Source organism: Girardinichthys multiradiatus, chromosome 9 (assembly GCF_021462225.1).
Source record: "Girardinichthys multiradiatus isolate DD_20200921_A chromosome 9, DD_fGirMul_XY1, whole genome shotgun sequence".
Lineage (NCBI taxonomy): Eukaryota > Metazoa > Chordata > Actinopteri > Cyprinodontiformes > Goodeidae > Girardinichthys > Girardinichthys multiradiatus.
In genome coordinates this window covers 15903177-15923630 of record NC_061802.1, presented here as the reverse complement: position 1 = coordinate 15923630, position 20454 = coordinate 15903177, and the positions used below count along the sequence as shown (strand labels likewise).

The 20454-nt window shown below is 38.5% G+C and overlaps 3 protein-coding genes across 5 annotated transcripts in view; 2 read left to right on the top strand and 1 right to left on the bottom strand.

Moving 5' to 3' along the window:
• Positions 1 to 8508: 8508 nt before the first annotated feature.
• serpinb1 (serpin peptidase inhibitor, clade B (ovalbumin), member 1) lies at positions 8509 to 12054 on the top strand. The gene is made up of 7 exons (XM_047375010.1): positions 8509 to 8746; positions 9884 to 10066; positions 10643 to 10780; positions 10863 to 10980; positions 11084 to 11226; positions 11336 to 11503; positions 11606 to 12054. The coding sequence occupies exons 1-7, from the start codon at positions 8618 to 8620 to the stop codon at positions 12014 to 12016; spliced, it is 1290 nt and encodes a 429-aa protein (XP_047230966.1). The 5' UTR covers positions 8509 to 8617; the 3' UTR covers positions 12017 to 12054.
• The window catches only part of bmb (brambleberry), a 25178-nt gene continuing 16618 nt past the window's right edge, over positions 11895 to 20454 (bottom strand). The window contains exons 13-14 of one of the 2 annotated variants that reach the window (XM_047375007.1): positions 19975 to 20061; positions 11895 to 12032 (exon numbers count right to left, since the gene is read on the bottom strand). In XM_047375007.1, the coding sequence (XP_047230963.1) occupies positions 11999 to 12032; positions 19975 to 20061 (121 nt within the window). In that variant the 3' untranslated portion in view covers positions 11895 to 11998. The remainder of the gene's footprint in view (positions 12033 to 19974; positions 20062 to 20454) is intronic. The other variant, XM_047375009.1, reaches the window with a different exon arrangement.
• Positions 13535 to 18192, top strand: LOC124873941 (GDP-L-fucose synthase-like). 2 transcript variants are annotated; one of them, XR_007039670.1, is made up of 10 exons: positions 13535 to 13593; positions 14655 to 14812; positions 14928 to 15042; positions 15937 to 16065; positions 16156 to 16229; positions 16323 to 16456; positions 16546 to 16655; positions 16750 to 16829; positions 17663 to 17762; positions 17847 to 17885. XR_007039670.1 is itself a non-coding variant. In XM_047375011.1 (10 exons), exons 2-10 carry the CDS (start codon positions 14655 to 14657, stop codon positions 17900 to 17902), a joined length of 978 nt encoding a protein of 325 aa, XP_047230967.1. In that variant the 5' UTR covers positions 13541 to 13593; the 3' UTR covers positions 17903 to 18192. The 2 variants fall into 2 exon arrangements, 1 of the variants encoding a protein (XP_047230967.1); XM_047375011.1 differs by having other exon boundaries at positions 13541 to 13593; positions 16546 to 16677; positions 17847 to 18192.

The window sequence follows — 20454 nt, the reverse complement described above, 5'->3', positions numbered from 1 at the left end:
ACAGACCGAGCAGGGGTTCAAACCAGACGGACCCCTACCACCTGAGCCACAGTTGCAGGTGTGTCTGCAGGGCAGAAAGCTAAAATGGTTGGGGAGTGATCTCATAAAATAAGAGCAGGACTAAAAATATGAGAACTGAAGAAACTGCAGAATTTGTATTAGCAGTTCTGAGTAGGCATTTTGGCCACAATGATTACCTAACCAGGAAATATGGCTGAAAGTAACCAGGTGAAAAGGACAGATTTCTTCCCACCTACAAAACATTTGGAATAACATTTTGCCCCCGGATTCATGAAACAACAGAAATCTTAGATTTAGAGAAAAAAAAACAATCCAAAGCTGAGGAAAAAGAACACAACATAGTTTATGCCTTAGGACATACAGCTCTAGCATGGAGTAAAGACCACTGAGGTGATGGTAGCTGTTGTTTGTGAGCATAAAGTCTATCAGATAGGAAAATACTTTCTTTTGAACTTTTCTCTTTTTATATGTCAGTACAATACATCTGCTGATGTCTTATATTCATGAAATTAATAACCGCTCTCCCCAAACTTTCCTTCTACATGTTTAGCTTTGCTAATTAGCTTCAGCTGATAGAGTGAATGTCGTGACAGACAGCTTTCTTAGAATACTGTTTTTCAGCTGCTTCACCATGATGCATTTAAACACAAGTTAAACAAAGGCTGGATGGTGGGTAAAAAGTCAGACATGCACAACCAGTAGTGCAAGTCTGAGTGTTGTAATGCTAGTACATTTAAAGTTATATTCTGAGTTACATTGTTTAAAGTTTATACAGTTTTGGGGAGCTGCGTACTTGCAAGATATTTTAAGCCAAAATAAAGTTTTAGAACTGCCTGGTGGTATCATCATCTCGATTTAAAGATGCATCAAATCTCCATTCCTGACACCATGGATGGTGTAAATCTTTCTGGCACTGACCACACGTGAGCTGCAACACAAAAGATGCACACTTAAATGCTGCTGAGTGACACACTGTACACTTGACACATTTCTAGGGGATCGTCTAATATTACGCGGAATCTCAATCAGGAGGCCAGATTCCCTGATGATCCCTGAGAAGGTCACAGCTGTGTGGACACACAATGAGGCTTGAATGGCAGCTGAGGACAATGGTCGGCTGCAGAAGCGACTTTACCTAATTGACAGAACAGAGAACACCTGTGTTTGCTTTGACCCAAGGTGTATTTTAGTAAGAGGATGGTCAGTATCGTACACCTACATCATCTAGAAACTCTTGTTTTGGTCCTGGTCCCTAGTTACAGTGATGGAATGGAAAATAAATAGATTTGCAAAACCAGAATTGCACGAGCCTCGGTGCGTATTATCTCACTAAGAAGTGCTGCCATCAGTTGCTGATGACAAAAGTCAGCATAAAAGGTGTAAATTCTGCAGCATTAGATGTAATTCTACACATGAGGGCTGGCAATTAGAAACAGTCTTTCATGGATGTGTAAGTGATTAGCTAGATGGTGGGGGAAATCTGAGGAAACATAAAAAGACCTGGAACAGTGTTCACCTTCTCTTGATTCAAACTGGGCTCTGGTGAATCTGTATCAGATGCACCACACTTTATTTAATTACATCTATGGAGAGAATTAACGCAGCGGTAATGAGGTCAGTTTAGGGAACATGCAGCTAAAGAAAGTAACAGTGATATTTTAACAGGGTTAGAAGAGGGTACTTAGTCTTCAGTGTGTATTCAGTAATGCATAAACACCAGCAATGACTAAATACCAACTTAAAGCTCCTAAACATTTACCTTTTATTGCGTGATCAATGAAGTAGAGATGAGTGATGGACTGGTTGAGAATTATCACCCCCTCTCTGCAGCTCTGCACAGTCAAATACAGAACACTTTGAAAATTACCATGCATTTGTTACTTGGTTTAGCATCACCTTCTACAAACAATCTCCAGACGAAGAACAGAATCAATTTTCCCCAGATCCAAACTAATGCTGGCAATGTCTGAGTTTTTTGCAGTACCTTAGAAGCAGTTAGCTTAGCATTGCAGGAAGTGTCCTGATCCAAAGAAAGTGAGTGAGTGTGTTTCCCAATCTGTTCCTGGAATTTAACCAAGTGATAGATGTTGTAGGTGTCAACGTGAGTTGAACTGAACAACCTAGTTTCCAACCAAGAATGCAACTTGGGACAGCACAGATGGGATGAAATAATATTTGGAGTTCCATAAATTTAATGACAATGAGTTGTTTGACCTTGGCTTTACACTAGTGGTGACTAGGAGATGAAAGAGTGTGGTGGACATTAGAATATAAGTCTGAGACTCAAGTACAGAACACAATCTGAGGGCATTTTTAAATACAGTTTTATGAAAGGTTATAAATACTTTGAATTGCAATTACTGTTCTAAAGAGATAAAATCTTTAAAATCTTTATTTAAGAACGTGACTTATTAGTGATTAGTGAGTTTATGGTTCTCATTGTTTTTATGGCCTGCTTTTCCTCCAGAGAGGTTTGATTATTTTGAGATTTAGACAATGCCAATAATATATCTCTTTAATGTCAGAAAATAAACATTGTTTTCACAAACCATTATTTGGAGTGTTACATTGATAACTTTTTTAATTATAGGTAAAACTGTTGAGTAAAAGACAAGTATTGGAAATTAAACCTTTCACCGCAGATTGTGGGCAACCCTCAGAAACTATATTCACAGCCCATAGCTCAAAGTAGCTCATCACAGTGTGACACTGAGATCCGTCATCTCTGGGGGCATTCTTGATCTTTCTGGGGGGTTTTGTTGCTGCTGGAACAAATGAAAGTGTTGTGCTCCGAACTAAAGAGTAACAGAAAAATGAGGGAAATTATGAAAAGTACAGAATCCAGGTTCTGTGACGGGACAAGAACACATCATTTGCAGCAATGTCAATGCATTTTTCAATATAACAATGTGATAGGACCAAATGCACCCATTACAAAAGGATAGTGAAGGAAGAAAAGGCTAAGGCTACTGGACCGGCCTGCTTGAGGTCCTGACCATTCCTGAACAGCAAATTGTTGAATAATAATTTTTGAAAAAAACCCCCAAAAACAAGAGAAAGAGAAATATGGAAAATCATTGGAGTTTGAAAATATTTTACTCAGCATGCAGGCCATCAAGTGCTACAAGCAAACACAAAGTGGTCGTTCTTGCTGGAATGGCACCCTTTAGGTGAGTCTCTCCTTCTGCTAGCCAAAACCAATCATAATGCAGGGAATCATCTAAATCCTGGGGCAAACTGAAATTTTGGTGCAGTTCATACAAAGCACATAACATTCTTTTTCTATTCTCTGCTGGAAGCAGGATGCGCCAACTCCCCATGGATTAAACATGCATAAAAGCAATAGAAAACTTGTTCCACATGCAACTGACCGATAAATTATTGTTTATTTTTCTATCTGGTGGTGTGCCCTACCCCTTTATAATGTCACCCTTGGCAACTGCCTATATGGCCCACATAAGAAGCTGCCACTGCCAATAAAGATATATTTTTCTACATTTTGTACATTCAAACACTAATGGCACATGCTTAAAAATATATGCAAATAAAAGGATGTATTACTGTAACAACCTCTGAGTTTTACACACGTGGCAGCCAGATTGGATTTTAAGGACAGAATTCCAGAATTTGTTGAAACCCCTCCCTGTAGGCATTCTTTAGGATTCCAGGCTTGTGTTTATTTTGCAATTTGCACTTTTCATATAAGCTCCGGCCCCTGACCATTTAAAAGTATTTAAGTGTACATGTGTGGACTTTATTGTCCCCCACGTGCTGGCTGAAGGACAAAGGTAAAGTCAGTTAAATGACAACTGCCCCCATCTTGTCGTCCTGGGTCCCCTGCTGCTGGTGCAAAGCTGCTCTACTTTCATCTCATGCTCGTAAATAAGTCAGAATAACAATGATGAGATTTATAGAAGGTCGTACCCTTTGCCAAGAGCCTCTCCTTCTTCCCGTCAGCTGTACCTTATCGAACAGAGAGGTATGCCACCTTAAAATTCTTGGTCATGGGAGCGGCGCTGATGGTGTAGGGGTTAAGCGCGTGACCATGTGCAGAGGCTACAGTCCTCGAAGCTGCTGTCCCAGGTTTGAGTCCCGGACCCAGCGACATTTGCCGAATGTCTCCCCCTCTCTCTACCCCTCTTTCCTGTCTGCTTACTGTCCAAAAATGAATAAATAAAGGCCACTAGTGCTGAAACAATATCTAAAATTCTTGGTCATGAAAGACAGTGTTGTCTTTCACATACTCAGACACAAGGATCTGCAAATAATGATAGAGATTTGATTCTGTTTTTTAATACACTGCATGAAAAATAATCTTCTTAAAGTCCTATTTGATAAATTTGAACATGCCTGATGAGGTGATTCCAAGCAGGTATTAAACATACTTTTCATTTAGCCCACATTTCAGCAAATGTTTTTTTTATATTCTTCTGATGCAATATTCTTATTTTAAATGTTGTGTTTTCATTAACAGAAATAAAGGCTTGGAAACATCAGTCTGTGTGTAATTAACCGATATAATGTATTTAACGTAGTGAATTGAGTCACTGAAATAAGTTAACTTTTCAATAATATTAAAATGTATTGAATATGACTGTATATTGGTCTTTTGTAGCTCTAGAGCGCCTTAAACTGTCAATTATGTAGTTATGTTGAGTTCACATTTTGTATATAAATAAAGATGTGTAACACAAGAGTGCAAACAGCTAACTAAACCCATAAATGCTTTGTATTTATATTTTTAACCTCACAGCTTTTAAATGTATTTTTATGCTATTATTTTGTCCTCCAAAAGGAGGAGATAAACACTCATCTCCATGCTTTACTTTGAGAAAATGTAACGTTGATATTAATTACCTCCTATAGCGTATCAAAAAAATTAAGTGATTCTTCACACATCTAGCTGTTTGGTCATTCATTCTGACCAAAATATCTATTTAACTGGAAAAACTAGAAGCTTATCACAAGTTGAAGCTTTGTTAAAGTAAATGTTAAGCTCTTTATGGGCTGTGCCTGAATACAAAAAGGACAATAACACCAATGCATTGCTTGGACAATATAAACATTTTTGCTTTACCTAAAAACTTAATTCAGTCTGTCACAAATAATAGATTTATCGCAAAATTAAGGTCAGAGTTTTGTAAAAGTTGACAAATGGATCCTAAAAATCTCATTCATTTTTTTTAATTCTCACACACATGAACACTTACTTCACTTCCATGTTTTCTTTTGAAGAGCTGGAAGAGTTTTCTAAATAGAGTCACACCTGAGTGGGGCATTCTCAACATAATCATATGTTACTTTAATACATTTCACTTTGGCTCCCTCTATTGGATGGAGTCAAATCCGTTGAATGCCCACTTTAAATGTAATGAAATGCACCTACAGATACCAAAATTTAGAAAAGTAAAGTTTTAGATCTCAAATTTGCATTCAGAAAATGTTGTCCTATCTTTCCTTTAAAAAAGATGTATTTTACGTTATTTACGTCTTCTTCTTGATTCTTGCTATACATTAACTTGAAATATTGCATAGGCCTGCTATATAAAATTCAAAAGCTTCTCAAAACAGTTTAATGAACTGAAAATCATTTTCAATTTTTTCAACAACAGGTCACATAGCGAAAATGTCCACTACAACACCTTCCAAAAAGATGAGCCCCATCATCCTGCTTGTTTTAGAGATCGTTGGAAAAGCCTTAGTAGTCGCTTAAAATTTTAGAAACAGTATTTACATGCGCTTTATAAAACTACCACTACTACTAAAAACATACTAAAGATACCAACCATGCATAAATCAAAGAGAAAGCATTGTAAAAAGCTGTTTGATAGCTTATTTGGACTATGGAAAAAAAAACTGACATTTGTTCTGTATGCTTTTGCAGACTTTTCAGAAGATAACAGAAAAATGTTTATTTCCCAATAACATGGTCCTGGTGTCAGAGTTGAAACGCTTTCCAAGAACTGCTGTGAGGAGAAAGGAGGTATGTAGTCTAAAGGTTGCCATAAGGTTTTGTACCTGTTACCATGGCACCAATGTAAACTTCACTGGTAAAGATTATGTATAACCTCTAAGAGATGAAAAACAGAGACACACCTTTCTGATTAAACACGTCAAAGCTCAGTCACCTTAACTTATGTCTTGAAGTGTTGGAAATCTGATCCAAGCCATGAGGAATGGGTTAAAGAAACTAATTTAATGGACTTTAAATTTCATTCGCAACTTGAAAATAAAACCAGAATACAACTAGGTAACTTTAACAGTAATCTGCATGTGTAAAAAGTCCACTATTTTGTCTGATATTAAGTAATTAACATAAGTATTTTAATCCATACTGCAAGGATGATAGACAAACACCACTTCCTGAAATCTATCATATTAAAGTACCTGAGATAGCTGACATGGTATGGCCTAAATTGGGCTAATTTCAGTACCTATGGCTATGGTACAGATGATATGTAGGCTAGATGTGCTCAAAACGTCATAAGCTGAGTGTAAATTTTTTAACTATAGGGTTATTGGCCCGATGTCATCAGCTCAGTTTCAAATATCATAACTTCATAAAAAAGATTCCATAAAGTAACATAACATTGGAAAACAAACATGCATTTCAATTAGTGCATTTCACAAAACCAACTCACCGACAAAATGTCACCACAAATCGTTGGATTTGGTTCTAATATGGTATCGGTACATTATGTAAATAATGATTATTTTTTTTATTTGCACATGTTAACCTTGGTATAGGACACAAGAGAAAACATCAAGAGTTCTGTGATTATGGCTAACATTGTCAGATTTCAAAAGTCATGATGAACTTGTAGATCACACACTGTACAAATTTGATTCTGTAGAAACTTTCTCATGACTTGCAGCATACTGTACAGTGTGTAATAACTTTCATTATTAGAGTCGAATGCTAAAAAGAGGGAGGAGGATGTAAAAAGAAGACAGTATAATGACTCAGAAAAAAAACAATAATAAGATGTTAGTTACAGAGTAAAGTGCTTGATATTTATCTTGGGTCAAACTGACCACAGACTGCCAAATCAAGGTCACAACCACATTTTCTATGATTATTCTGACAAAGTAAAATTTTATGTACAATTGAAAGTTGAAAATCCTAGAGTTAAACAAGCAATTGCTGGAGCATCCAACAGTTGTCACTAGAGGCCCTTCAAAGGTCTAAATTTGATTTCTAGATCAGTTGAAAGATCCACAGCAACTAGTAATGAGCAAATCCCAAATAATAAATTGGCTTACATGCCTACAATCACTCATTAGTGACCTTAAGTGGATTTAATTTTTGACAGTAAAATTAGTTCTGTAATTTTCTAAAAATATCTTAAAGGTGATCATCAATTACTTTTTGGCTTTAGCAAAAATATACAATTTTTATATGCAATTTATTCCACAATAATAAAAACTAAACTTAACTTCCAGTATAACAACACACTAACAAACAACTAAGGTACATGTATACCTACAGACAAGAATAATGCTTCCTGTTTTATGAGCTAAGTTTTGTTCTTTGAACTTCTATTTCTTGATGTTTAGTGTCAAATCAGCTGACTCGGGTCTCTCCTCTGTTCGTTGAGCCTCGGATCAGCGTGCCCTAAAAATAAGGTGCAACAACACCCGATTTGCTGGTTGGTCTGGATTCGGATCAGAGCCCAGATTTAGAGAATTGCTGCTTTGCAACATGGTACGAGACTAGTGTGACAGGTGGATGACCACATGAAACATTTGATTCCAACAACAGGCTACTGTAACATCTGTACCAGATATGCTGCCACTACCCGGCCTCGTCCAAGCCCACAATGCATCCCAGATGAAACTCTGTCAGGTGCTGGTAATCCTGTCCAATGCATCTATGTTTCATCTGGTGCCTACTGACCTTCTAGTATTGTCTTAACAAACTGTCAGATGCTCAGTACTGCCTGTAACACCATTTATTCTATGCGGTGCTGTTTGTAAAGTTAAACAGTCAAAAACTGACAGCAATATTTTGAGTTATTTAGTCATAAGAAAGGGGTTTATATTTTCATATTATATTTTCATTCGGTTCATTTAATATTTAACTTGCTAATTGAATATTTAGTTTGGGACTGTGACATTTATATATGTATGAATGACATTTTGAAAATATGACTGAAAAAATGAACCCCTATAGCTGTCAATGTTTGACAGTGCAATTTTACAAAGGGCACGCCATATAATTCCACCACTTACGCCCTTTGGTGTCTATTTTAGACTATAACAACTGTAGCATCGTGTTACTACATGGTGACAACGGTTTTTGCTGGATGGTATTTTGCCGACTGATGTTTGTAAAGCAAAAATCCCAGCTTCTGCTTGCAACAACAAAACCAAAACAAAGGACAACTGTCATTTTAGTGAATGACTGTCTCATGGCACAGTTGGTGTGACGCAGCAGATACGCACAGACCTCATTGGCGCTGCTGGCTGCTCTGTTTCTTGTCTCCTCACTACAATAAAGCCGAATGTTTTGTCGCTCGGTGAATTGCGCAATCACGCGTCCCACCCAAACCGGAGTGGACCGCAGTCCACCATCTGCTAATAAAAGGACAGTCCTATGATCGGCGGAGGTCCAGCAGAAGCACACGCCGTTGTCAGGGGGATTTTTGCCTGTCTTTTGCTTTTTCTTTCACTTTCATACACACCAGGTTGTTGCGAGAGCAGCGTGCATCAAGCCCGAGAAAAGGTAAATATGCTTAGACTGAGAAACGGAGCGCATGTAACCTTTTGTGAAGCTTTATTCCGTGGACACTCCGAACTGGCGTCTGTGGATTTATTTCCGGGTAGCTCCAGCTATCACAGACGCACTTCATCGACATTTTTCGATGACGTTATGAGAGTACCTATATGCACTTTTAAATCAAGAAGTCGTAATACAACTCCGTAAAAGGGCGTAACATTTAGTTTTAAAGTAAAAAACGCACAATTCGTCGTGAACATATGATATATTTACAGGCAGCTGCTGTGAAGACGTCTTGATCAATCTTCTGATTTACATTTATTTCGCTGCCCATGAGCCAGATTCAGGTTTTGAAATATGTTACGGTGGTCTTAAGGGACATTTCCAGATCGTTTTCAGGACTGTTGTTTTGTTTGCTTGTTTTTATTGCTTTTGAACGTTGTTGTTTTACTCACTTTGAGTAAGAACAACTTTAACACAGTTCTTCAGTCTTAAAAGGTAATTGAAGACATGTCAATTGGTTTGATCCATTTTTAGGTCTAGGTAAGTACGGAAAAAAGATCAATAAAAACAAATTGCGTTTCCAGGCGTTTATCTCATTTTATTATCAATCCAACATTCGACTCAAATATTTATTTCTTTTAATTTCTACAGTAATGACGTCTTTAAACTTTGAATTGCAAATAAAAGTAAGTTTTTCTTCAACTTAGGTGTTTAATTGCTGATCTTTTGTAAAAAAAAAAAAAAAAAATACATTACAAAGTTAAAAATGGACTCTTACCCTGATTTTTTGGCCTTTAGACACTAGGCCTTTACCTTTTAGAATTATATATTTTTTTAAAACAGCTGGAAAAATCTACAAACTTGAGTCTGGAAAACTGGAATTTTGAAATGGAAAACTTGAAGGAACCCTGTTTTAAACTGCATCTGTGGCAAGGCTTTCCAGAAAAGCAGACAGTGTTTGAGGAAATACTTTTGCATAGTAAAGTATAATTTGAATCATACTTTCTTGTTATGTGGAAGAACATATTGAGTATATCTTCTTGGGCTTTTTTACTTGTGTGTGCAATTCCTTTTGTACTTTATTTAGTTTAAATAATACAGGTAGTAATATAACCTTATGTTTAATTTCTTCTATCCTAGCAAAACCGAACATCATCAGCCATGGCAGTCATCGGCAACGCAGATTTTGCCCTGGAGTTGTTCCGCACTCTGAGCCGGGCGAATCCAGGTGGCAATATCTTTGTCTCTCCGCTGAGCATCAGCTCGGCAATGGCCATGGTCTACCTTGGTGCTAAAGGAGACACTGCGACTCAGATGGCAAAGGTCAGCACACTGTCACGCCATCTCATGATCAGCCTCTGTCAGTGTCAGCGAATGTTTTATTCATAAAAGGCTTTTAAAACTCTTTTTCAGTGTATTATGAAACACAGTCAGGCCCTCGCTGTGTCCTCCAAGCATTTTGGGAGTTCAGACACTTATCACCTGTATTGAGCAAGTTGTGTATCTAAGCCAAACCCTTTAGGTGTGTCCTGGTTGAGGTGCTTACTGCAGGGAATCAAATCTGTACTTTGACCTCATTTGATAACCCCTGGAACAAGCCATGCATTCTTTGTTTAAAAAAAAAAAAAGCTGAACGTTGTAAAAACCTGTCAGAAGAACAAAGGTTTCATTGCTTAGACCGGTTCCTCTGGAAAAACGTCCTCAGTCAGTGTACATTTAAGTCTGAGCAATAGAGTTTGTGTTTGCCAAAGGATGTTTCTTCATTTGCAGAACCTCATCTAGGCAGATACAGCCTCAGACAAAGATTTTAAACACATCTATCATCTACACATCTAAAACTACATAAAGCCCTTTTTTGTCTCAAGTTCAGCTTCATTGTCCCCACTCTCATTTCTTCAGGCTCTCTCATTTACTTCTGGTGAAGGCATCCATGCAGATTTTCAAACCCTAAATGCTGAAATAAACTCACCGTCTGCATCGTACATCCTGAAAGTGGCCAACCGTCTTTATGGAGAGACCACGTCTAAGTTTCTCCCCGTGAGTTTGCACACATCTCCTCGTCCAACTGATTTTAAACTACTGGAATGACATTGATTAAGCCTTCATCTAATATCTGCAGAAATTCCTGGAAGACACACATAAGTTCTACCAGGCAGACCTGAAGCCCGTTGATTTCATTGGAAATCCAGAGGACTGCAGAACGGAGATCAACAGCTGGGTGGAGCAGCAGACAGAGAGTTAGAATATCAATGTTAATCTCTCCATCAGATTGGAAAACAGATTTGTTTTTGTCTGTTGTTTTACGCTTAAGTATCACATTGTGTTCATATAATTTTACAGATAAGATAAAAGATCTTCTGAAGCAAGGAACTGTCAACACAATGACAAGGCTGGCTCTGGTGAATGCCATCTATTTCAAGGGAAACTGGATGAGTCGTTTTGATGCGTCCAACACCAAGGAGATGCCCTTCAAAGTCAACCAGGTAGAAACAATTTCAGACAATGTAAAAACTGGGACTGTGGAGCTGGGCGTCTTCAAAAAAAGTTATCTAAAGATCTAATTACCCATGTTTTCTGTCTCTTGTGTGTCAGAATGAGTCAAAGATGGTGCAGATGATGTACCAAATGAAGAAACTGCCCTACAACTTCATCCCTGAGTTGGGACTGCAGATCCTGGAGCTTCCATATGTGAATCAGGAGCTCAGCATGTTCATCCTGCTGCCAGAGTTGTCAGCAGACAACTCAGACCCTTTGCTGAAGGTACACAACCATGAAAATAAAAACAATTAAGAAATGCTACATTTTATTTTCAAGCAAAGAACACGCATGACCAACAGAATCACCAGATTTACTTTTTTGCAGCTTGAAAACGAGATGACGCCAGAGAAGTTGGACGAATGGACCAACAGAGCAAACATGGACATCCAAACAGAAATCATCATCCACCTGCCAAAGTTCAAGCTAGAGGAGGACTATGAGCTCAAGGAACATCTGTCCAAGATGGGCATGACGGATGTGTTCTGCTCCGGCAAAGCTGACCTGGCGGGCATGAACGGAGAGGGGGGTCTCTTCTTGTCTACGGTGGCTCACAAGGCCTTTGTGGATGTGAACGAAGAGGGAACGGAAGCCGCCGCAGCCACAGCTGGCATGGTGTCTTTCTGCATGTTGCGGGAGGAGCACTTCCAAGCAGATCATCCCTTTCTCTTTTTCATCAGGCACAACAAGACCAGGTCCATCCTCTTCTTTGGCAGGTTCTCATCTCCTCAGAACTGATGTTGTACGTTTGATACTAAAATAAAAGTTAAAATGTTTACCTTTTCTTTATCAAATAATCCTTTGCTTTCTGTTCATTTTAACTGAGAATAATCACAATACAAAATATGCAAATAACATTGTGGTAAACTGATTCTTTTTTAGAGAACTTTGTTTCAAATTTTATTTTAAAAGTTTAAGATAAGCAGTTTCTGAACTGAAACAGTTTCATACAAAAAATCTGAACCAGTTTTGTTCTAAACGGATTAAAAGTCAGAAGTAGGTTATGGATTTATTAAGAACGATTATCAGAAGCAAACTTTGTATGAGCTGTGGAGGATTTACAATGGTAGCTAGAGCTGCATCAAATGAAAATGTTGCTTCAGTAAAACGTTGGAACTCAAGATGCTGATGCATGTATTTTTTCCAACCACCAGAGGACAGCAATATTAAGTATTTTTAATTTGCTCATTTAAAAGCAGTCCAGCAGCGTGACCAATGTACTTTAAAAATGTGGGGTAACTGCATTCATGAATATGCTGGTGAATTTCTTGAGGGACATATACCTATTTCCACTCTTAAAATCAGATGCATTGCTCAATTGAATAAACCAGGGTTCATCAGGTCCTGGCTTGTGCAACAGCAGCAACTGGGTGTGTCAGATCTATTTACCTACAGCCATGTGGAGGTTCCACGGTGGCGTCTCTTTTGGTCAGGGAACACCCAGCAAACCCTCTACACCTTACTTTGGTATAAAAGCATTAAGCTTTCTGCTTTGGCACCACTTCACCAGCTCATTACTGTCTGTTTACAAGTATTTTGTCCTTCCAAGAAAATTCAGCTTGATGAGAATAACTTGGACTGTAAAAGTCTTCATTGTGCCTGTGGGAGATAATCGGGCCTGGTAAAGCAAGTGACCTCAGGCGATGATTGTAGGGTTCTTCTCTACCTCAGCAGTCACTGGATGTATTAGAGAGACAGATTTTTTTTTTATCAAGAAGCATCATGGACTTGGAAAGTCCCCTCAAGTTCAATACCCAATATGGCTGCTGTGCATATAAAAGCATGGTGAGAGTTGCAGGAATAATTGCTTGCACTTATCTCTGTGTATCTCATTAATCCAATGGCACACATAGTACTAGACATTTTGCATGTTTGTGCATATTTGAAAGCATAAAATGTGAAAAAATACCAGATCAGCTTGTATTGTGATCAGTAGTTCACAATAATTAGAAAATCCCTCTGTTTTATTATTTGAGTTGCAATTGTTCAGAACTATGACTTTAGCTAATGACATATGTTACAAACCTAAATGGGTAACTAACTTATTACTGCAGCTATCTAAACATTTTTATACCCCAGACCATATTGGATGTTGACTTCGGTGCATTGCAGCTCACCTCAAACATTTTGACTTCTGATTACAAATATAGATTTAATAAAGAGCAGCACAACCTGCAGATAAAACCTCGATTGAGAAATGTTATTTGAAAACAAACTTTTATTTTGAAGTTAGGAACCGGAAACAGACTCACAGTTAGAGTTACGTAACTTGACGCTGGTGGGTAACGCACTGTTGGAGTGCTTTTGGCTAACGGGTGAGAAACGGCTGTTTTACGTAATAATTTCAGTCAGTATTAATGCCATTTTATCACACTGAATTAATATCTGTTGAAACAACGCCGAGATTTTTATTTTATTTTATATATTCAGTTTATCGGACGAAAATTATAGATAATACTTTGTAAAGGAATAGCTCTGAGCAGTTTTTTGCTAGCAAGCACAAAGTTTAGGAAGATCCGGTCTGACTGGTTTTATTTGTCAAAACTACTTGTGAATGTGACACGTATACTAGTTGCTATTCTTTAGAGATTAATTTTATTACTTTTAACTTTCGAACCCATGGGACTGAAAACTATATTAGGCTTGAATAAAAGGCAGCTTGTAAAAACATATTTACAGTGACTTGTAACAGATGAGAGAGGTTGAAACACCTCCAGATGTCTTATTTCGGATTTTTAAACATTTGCGTCTCTATAATCACGTTGTAATTTTCATTGATTTGTTATTGGCATGTGTCATGGGCCTTTGTTCAAGCTGGAGTACTACTGCTAGCTCAGGGATCTTCTGTCCAACATGGGCATGATGGACCTGTGGAGGTTTGATATAGAAAATGTTTCGTAACTTCTTTTTATTTTTTATTTTAGCTCTTTTATTTGAACCCTTTAATTGCACCGAAGGAAGCACAAAGTGAGAACAAAATAAGAAATAATCAGCACAGTGTCAACGTTACAGAAGACAAGACGGAAAATACATTTTACAAAAGGGTTTTATGTATTTCTGTGTTTGCTTTATTTTTGGCATTTTATCTTTTTCATTTAAAATGATATTTGGGGATTTCTTTGTATTTCCATTTTATAAAAATGCTTTAATAATGTACATTCAATATTTGCCTGTATTGTTGTTAAGGACTCTCTAGTATCGCTCTCATTGGTTTATGTTACTGACTAAAACCAGTGACAACCTTTTGATTCCCCTTTTGCCACTGGGCTTTGTGATTGGTTTACAATTTTTTTTAAAATCTTACCATTTATGGAGGGTCATGTTCTGTTGTCTGACCTTTATATGATGTTTCTACGGTGTCTCCTTGTTTGTTTAGATGAACAAACAGCGTGAATGCACTGCTCTGATGAAGGTGTTGGTGACAGGGGGGTCCGGACTGGTGGGGAGGGCCATACAACATGTCATAGAGGAAGAAGGGGGAGCCAAAGAAGGAGAAGAATGGATATTTCTGTCCTCCAGAGATGCAAACCTCATGTCAGAATCATTGCTCGTCTTGTTAATTATGTGCAGCTTTACACGTTTAAAAAAAAAAAAAATTTAAGATAAAACAGGTCGCACGCATTTAAGTGTGCTTCTGGTTTCTCCTCAGGAACAAAGAGGAGACACTGGCAGTTTTTGAAAAGCACCGGCCCACCCACGTTATCCACCTGGCTGCTATGGTGGGAGGGCTTTTCAAGAACATGAAGCACAACCTGGACTTCTGGGTATATAAGAAACTTCTCTCCCTGCTGTCAAACATTTACTAAAATTGTGCTGAATATGTTATTTTTCTTAAACATTGTACAGATGTGTTCTGTTGACATCTCTGTTAAGGTATTTAAACTGTTTTTCCCCACTTGAAAGGGAAAGAAATCCACACAGGGTTATTTAAGCTGGACTCCCCTCAATGACCAAACAATTGTCCCTTCTTTTAGGCAATAGTTTTTCCAGGTAAAAACCCTTAAATAATACAAAGCAAACAGAACCAGATGTGGAATAGTGTACAGAATGCTTATGTTTGACGTGTAAAAAAGTTAATGCTGAAAACCAATAACCTCTCAAATGGAATTTTTGTCAACAGTGTTAAACTACAAGCAGATTATCTTCAAAATCTGTCAAGTAATTCATAACAATCTTCTTTTCCACAGAAAATCTGTAAAATATGCTAACAAGAAGTATTTCATGATGCCAGTAAATAATTACTAAAACCGTTAAGTTCTCGATGAGCCAATTAGCAACAAATTCTTTACTTTAGCAAAATCAAACAAAATGAACATTTATTCCAAACCAAGCAATGCCTGGCAATGGTTACCGATCAGAATTGTTTGGGCCACACCCTACAAAGAAATTAGCTCTGTGACTGCATTAGCTGTAGCAACATCTGAGAAGCAACAGTTTCCAGAACAGTATTGTTTCAAAGGTTTGCTTCCTTACCGACTGCCTCTCTGGTACTTGTATAAGTGTCTCTCAGTTTTGCACAGGTTCACACGTGTTAGACTCGTTCCACAGTGCTCAAGTGTTGTGCATCACCTTAATAGTCTCTATGTCACCAGATTATCACAAAATGGTTCCTACCGTCTTGCTTCCAAGCTTGAATTGACAGTATCGGTGTCTTGCAGAGGAACAACATCTACATCAACGATAATGTGCTGCAGGCAGCGCATGAGGTCGGGACGGTCAAGGTTGTTTCCTGTCTATCCACCTGCATTTTTCCCGATAAAACAACCTATCCTATTGATGAGACTATGGTAAAAGTTCACTCTCATCCAAACTGTTGGGGGAAAAAAAAAATCGGTAACATTATAAATGGTGACCGCATGTTCTTGTGTCTGCAATAGATCCATAATGGCCCACCTCATGAGTCCAACTTTGGTTATGCCTATGCTAAAAGGATGATTGATGTTCATAACAGGTCTGCATTTGCTGCTGCTTTATAACATGGAAAAAGCACTTTTTTAAATGGATGAATTAGACGTCATTTTCAGTTTGTGTGTTCTTCTCTCAGGGCTTATTTCCAGCAATACGGCCGATGCTACACAGCTGTGATTCCCACAAATGTATTTGGTCCTCATGACAACTTCAGCATCGAGGATGGCCATGTGCTGCCAGGGCTCATTCATAAAGCATACATCGCTCAACGTAAGTCTGCTTTTTCAGAGAGATGGCGGCGCATTTTGGAGTTTAATGTCTTATTTTTTTCTCTTCTGTGAATTTTTTTGTTTGGTCAGAGGAGGGGAAGCCTCTGGAGGTCTGGGGTTCAGGCTCTCCTAGAAGGCAGTTCATCTACTCTTTGGACTTGGCTCGTCTTTTCCTCTGGGTCTTGAGGGAGTATCCAGAGGTCGACCCAATCATTCTCTCTGGTGTGTCCTTATTGCATAACATGGATGTTAATAATTAAAAGTAAAATTTAATGATGTTTTATTTGGTTACAGTTGGGGAAGAAGATGAGGTCTCCATTAAAGAAGCCGCAGATGCAGTTGTTGAATCTTTGGGCTTTAAAGGAGAAGTAGTGGTATCCTTTGAATCATTCAAGTTATCTGCTTCTGGAAATAATTTACTGTAGATAAAGTGATTTTAAAACCCTTCACCTTCAATATCATGCCATTTACATTTACCAGAAAAACAATTGTTAGTGTCAAAATGAAAAAACAAATAAAAGGTGCAATAACCTGATCACCTGTTTCCACATCCTTAAACTAACACCCTGTTGAATCTGGAAAATGAATTCCTTCTGGAGCTTTCTAGCAGACATCTGAAGGTGAAAGGTACATGGAATTGTTCTTAATTTTATCAGCTTTAACTTCTCATTCAAGGAAAAAGTAACCCCAAAACATGGTGCTGCCACCACGTTTCATTGTAGTTTAACAGTGCCGTTATTGGTTTCATCAGGCCATGATACATCCTGTCACAGACGTTTTTGGAGATTTTAGCCCAGCCTTGACCTTTTCCTTACGTGAAAGAAATCTGCTGTTTGCAAACTCATTCCTTCTTCCAGACAGATGGAGAACACAGGCGATTGTTGTCACATGTTGAGCATAAGCAGTGCTGATAAGAAATTCTTGTAGACCCTTCAGTGTTGCTGTTGGCAGTTCTTTCATTGGAGAAAAGTCTAGTTTGTAAAGTCACTGTTGTCTCATATGCTCTTATCCACATTCAGGCCAAGTTTGATTTACGCTGCAAGTGTTGAGTAATGCTGATATTTTAAGTGTTCTTTGATGAATACTACTGACGTGGCAAAATGTCTTACTTTGTATTAACGAGTTAGACCTTGTTTTAGAATCATGTTTAACCATTTTTTTGTACTTCATGGAACAACTTGAGATTTCTTTGACTTGCGGTATCCAGTATGACACCAGTAAAGCAGATGGCCAGTTCAAGAAGACAGCCAGTAATGCAAAGTTGCATCGCTACCTTCCAGACTTCAAATTCACACCCTTTAAACAAGGTGAGATCACATGCTTCTGGTTTATGTGTATTTAAACAAGTAAGGGATCCTGTTCCTTGACAGATGTTTTGTTTTCACTTGCAGCTTTAAAAGAAACATGCGATTGGTTTGTTGCCAATTATGACACCGCTCGGAAGTAAAGTGGCTGCTGAACTGATTAGCACCTAATCCTTCAATATGTCGACTGTTTCTGTAAGAAGCTGGTGGGGTCAACAGTGGAGAGGCTTGCAGGAAATCAGATCATGTGCAGAAAGTAGTGAGCCAATAGTGATGTCTGATAATCATTGAAAAGCTATGTAGTTTTAAATTAAAGATTCCAGAACCAACTAACATGATGTAATCTGTGTTGTAGATGTTTCTTTCCTCTGGTGCTTTAGTTGTATTCAGTTGTATCATTTGAACGGTTTTATTAAAAGCCATTTGTCATTTTCATCGTTCCTTTTCAAATTTGTTAGAGCTTGTCCTTTAGTAATATTCCTTTCTATGTTATAAAAAATGGGTAAAAAGCATGAAAAAAACAAACAAACAAAAAACACTAGCCACAAGTTGCTAAACAGTGATGTTACATATGGAGCGCACAACAATGGCCAACCCTGACGAAAGTAGTTATTCATTACGTGATGCATTAGACAATGCAGCCCCCTTGAATTCTATTAAAAATAAAATCTTTGACATACTCCCGAAGATTATTATCTCATCCTCAGCAAGTGAGACAACATTGGAAATAACTGTAGAACCTGATCTGTGTTTGGACTGTTTTGATCCTCTGGAGCTTCCTGAGTTTTCAGAAATATTAGCTTCATCTAAACCTTCAACTTGTATGTTAGACCCAATCCCAACCAAATTATTTAAGGAAGTGTTCCCTCTGATTACCAGCCTCATTTTAGGTATGATTAACCTATCTTTAGTAAATGGATATGTACCACAGGCTTTTCAGTTAGCTGTCATTAAATCTTTACTTAAGAAACCTTCGCTTGATCGAGATGACTTGAAAAATTACAGACCTATATCCAATCTTCCATTCTTATCTAAAATTCTTGAGAAAATAGTTGCTAATCAAGTGTGTGAGCATTTATACAGCAATGACCTGTTTGAAGAGTTTCAGTCAGGCTTCAGAGCTCATCATAGCACTGAAACAGCTCTGCTGAAAGTCACTAATGATATTCTTATGGCCTCAGATAATGGACTTGTGTCTGTTCTGGTTCTGTTAGATCTCAGTGCTGCATTTGATACAGTCGATCACAAAATTCTCTTAGAAAGGCTGGAATATGCTGTAGGGATCAGGGGAACAGCACTAGGCTGGTTTAAATCTTATTTGTCTGACAGATTCCAGTTTGTTTATGTACATGATAAATCATCTTTAAACTCCAGGGTTAATTGTGGAGTACCACAGGGTTCAGTACTTGGGCCAATTCTCTTTACTATATATATGCTTCCAATAGGTCAAATTATTAGGCAGCATAGGATATCCCCCAACCCCCAACAAAATGGAAGACTGGAGTCTTACCATCTCCAGAAAATGGGTTGTGTTGGGGGACTCTAATGTCAACAGGTTTCCTACCTTCTCCTCGGAGGACTTACAGGTGGACGGCTTCCCTGGGGCCAAGTGGAAACACGCAGAAGCCCTCCTATTGAAAGCCAACATCACCTGCCAGGTCGAGAAGTTGGTTCTCTCTTTTGGACTCAACAACCGCAGCCAGAGAGAAAAACACACCGCTCTGAGGGAACTTCAGGCCACCCTCAGGGTGGTGTCCCAGCGTCTCCCAGACACTCAGGTATTTGTGCCAGAACACAACATTGGACCTTTTTTACCCCACAGAGAGCAGGTCATGTTGCGGCACCAAAATGCCTACATTAAGACTCTGAAGGAGCGTTTGCCAGCCCTGCCTGATGGGTTCGAGACTGACAGGGATGGCATCCACTGGACTCCAGGGACGGCGTCCAGAATGCTGGCCCACTGGTATGGGTGGGTAAAATACACATCCCCTTAAGCCCTACCAGTGGGAATGGGGGTCGGACTGTAATTAATCTGTGTAAGAACTTTGTTTTGACAGCAGCACAACACCAGCTGCTGGACAAGGGACTCACCTTTGTCCCTAGGACATGTGGCAGAACCAGGTGGCAGACTCTGGAGAGCTGGTATGACCTTCAGCAGTATCATAGGAGGGTTAAATTAAAATTGTTTTGTGGTTTGGAGGAGAACTCCACTTACCAGCCTTTCACTGCTAGATCCAACTGGTCACCTTCCATGAGGGTTCTGCCTCCTGAAGTCCAAATTCTGATCGACAGGGACCTGAATCTTTTCAAACAGAAACCCAAATTAGACACATTGGAAACAAATTGACCCCAGCTGAAATTTCAGCATTGGATGAACTCAGACGGCATCCAGAAATTGTGCTGAAACCAGCAGATAAAGGGAGAGCAATAGTCATCCTGGATAAGCAACAATATTTGTGGGAATGTGCCAGACAATTATCTGATTCAAATTATTACCACAAATTGGAAAAGCCTATCTACCCGGATACAATTCCTGTGATTAATCAGATTATCACTAAATTGTGAAAGAATAAATTCATTTCGGCTAAGCAAAAGGAATATTTATTGAGCCCCATTACTCCCAGACCCAGATACTTTTACATTCTTCCCAAAATTCATAAGGAACCAGTTAAATGGAGTATTCCTTATAAAATCC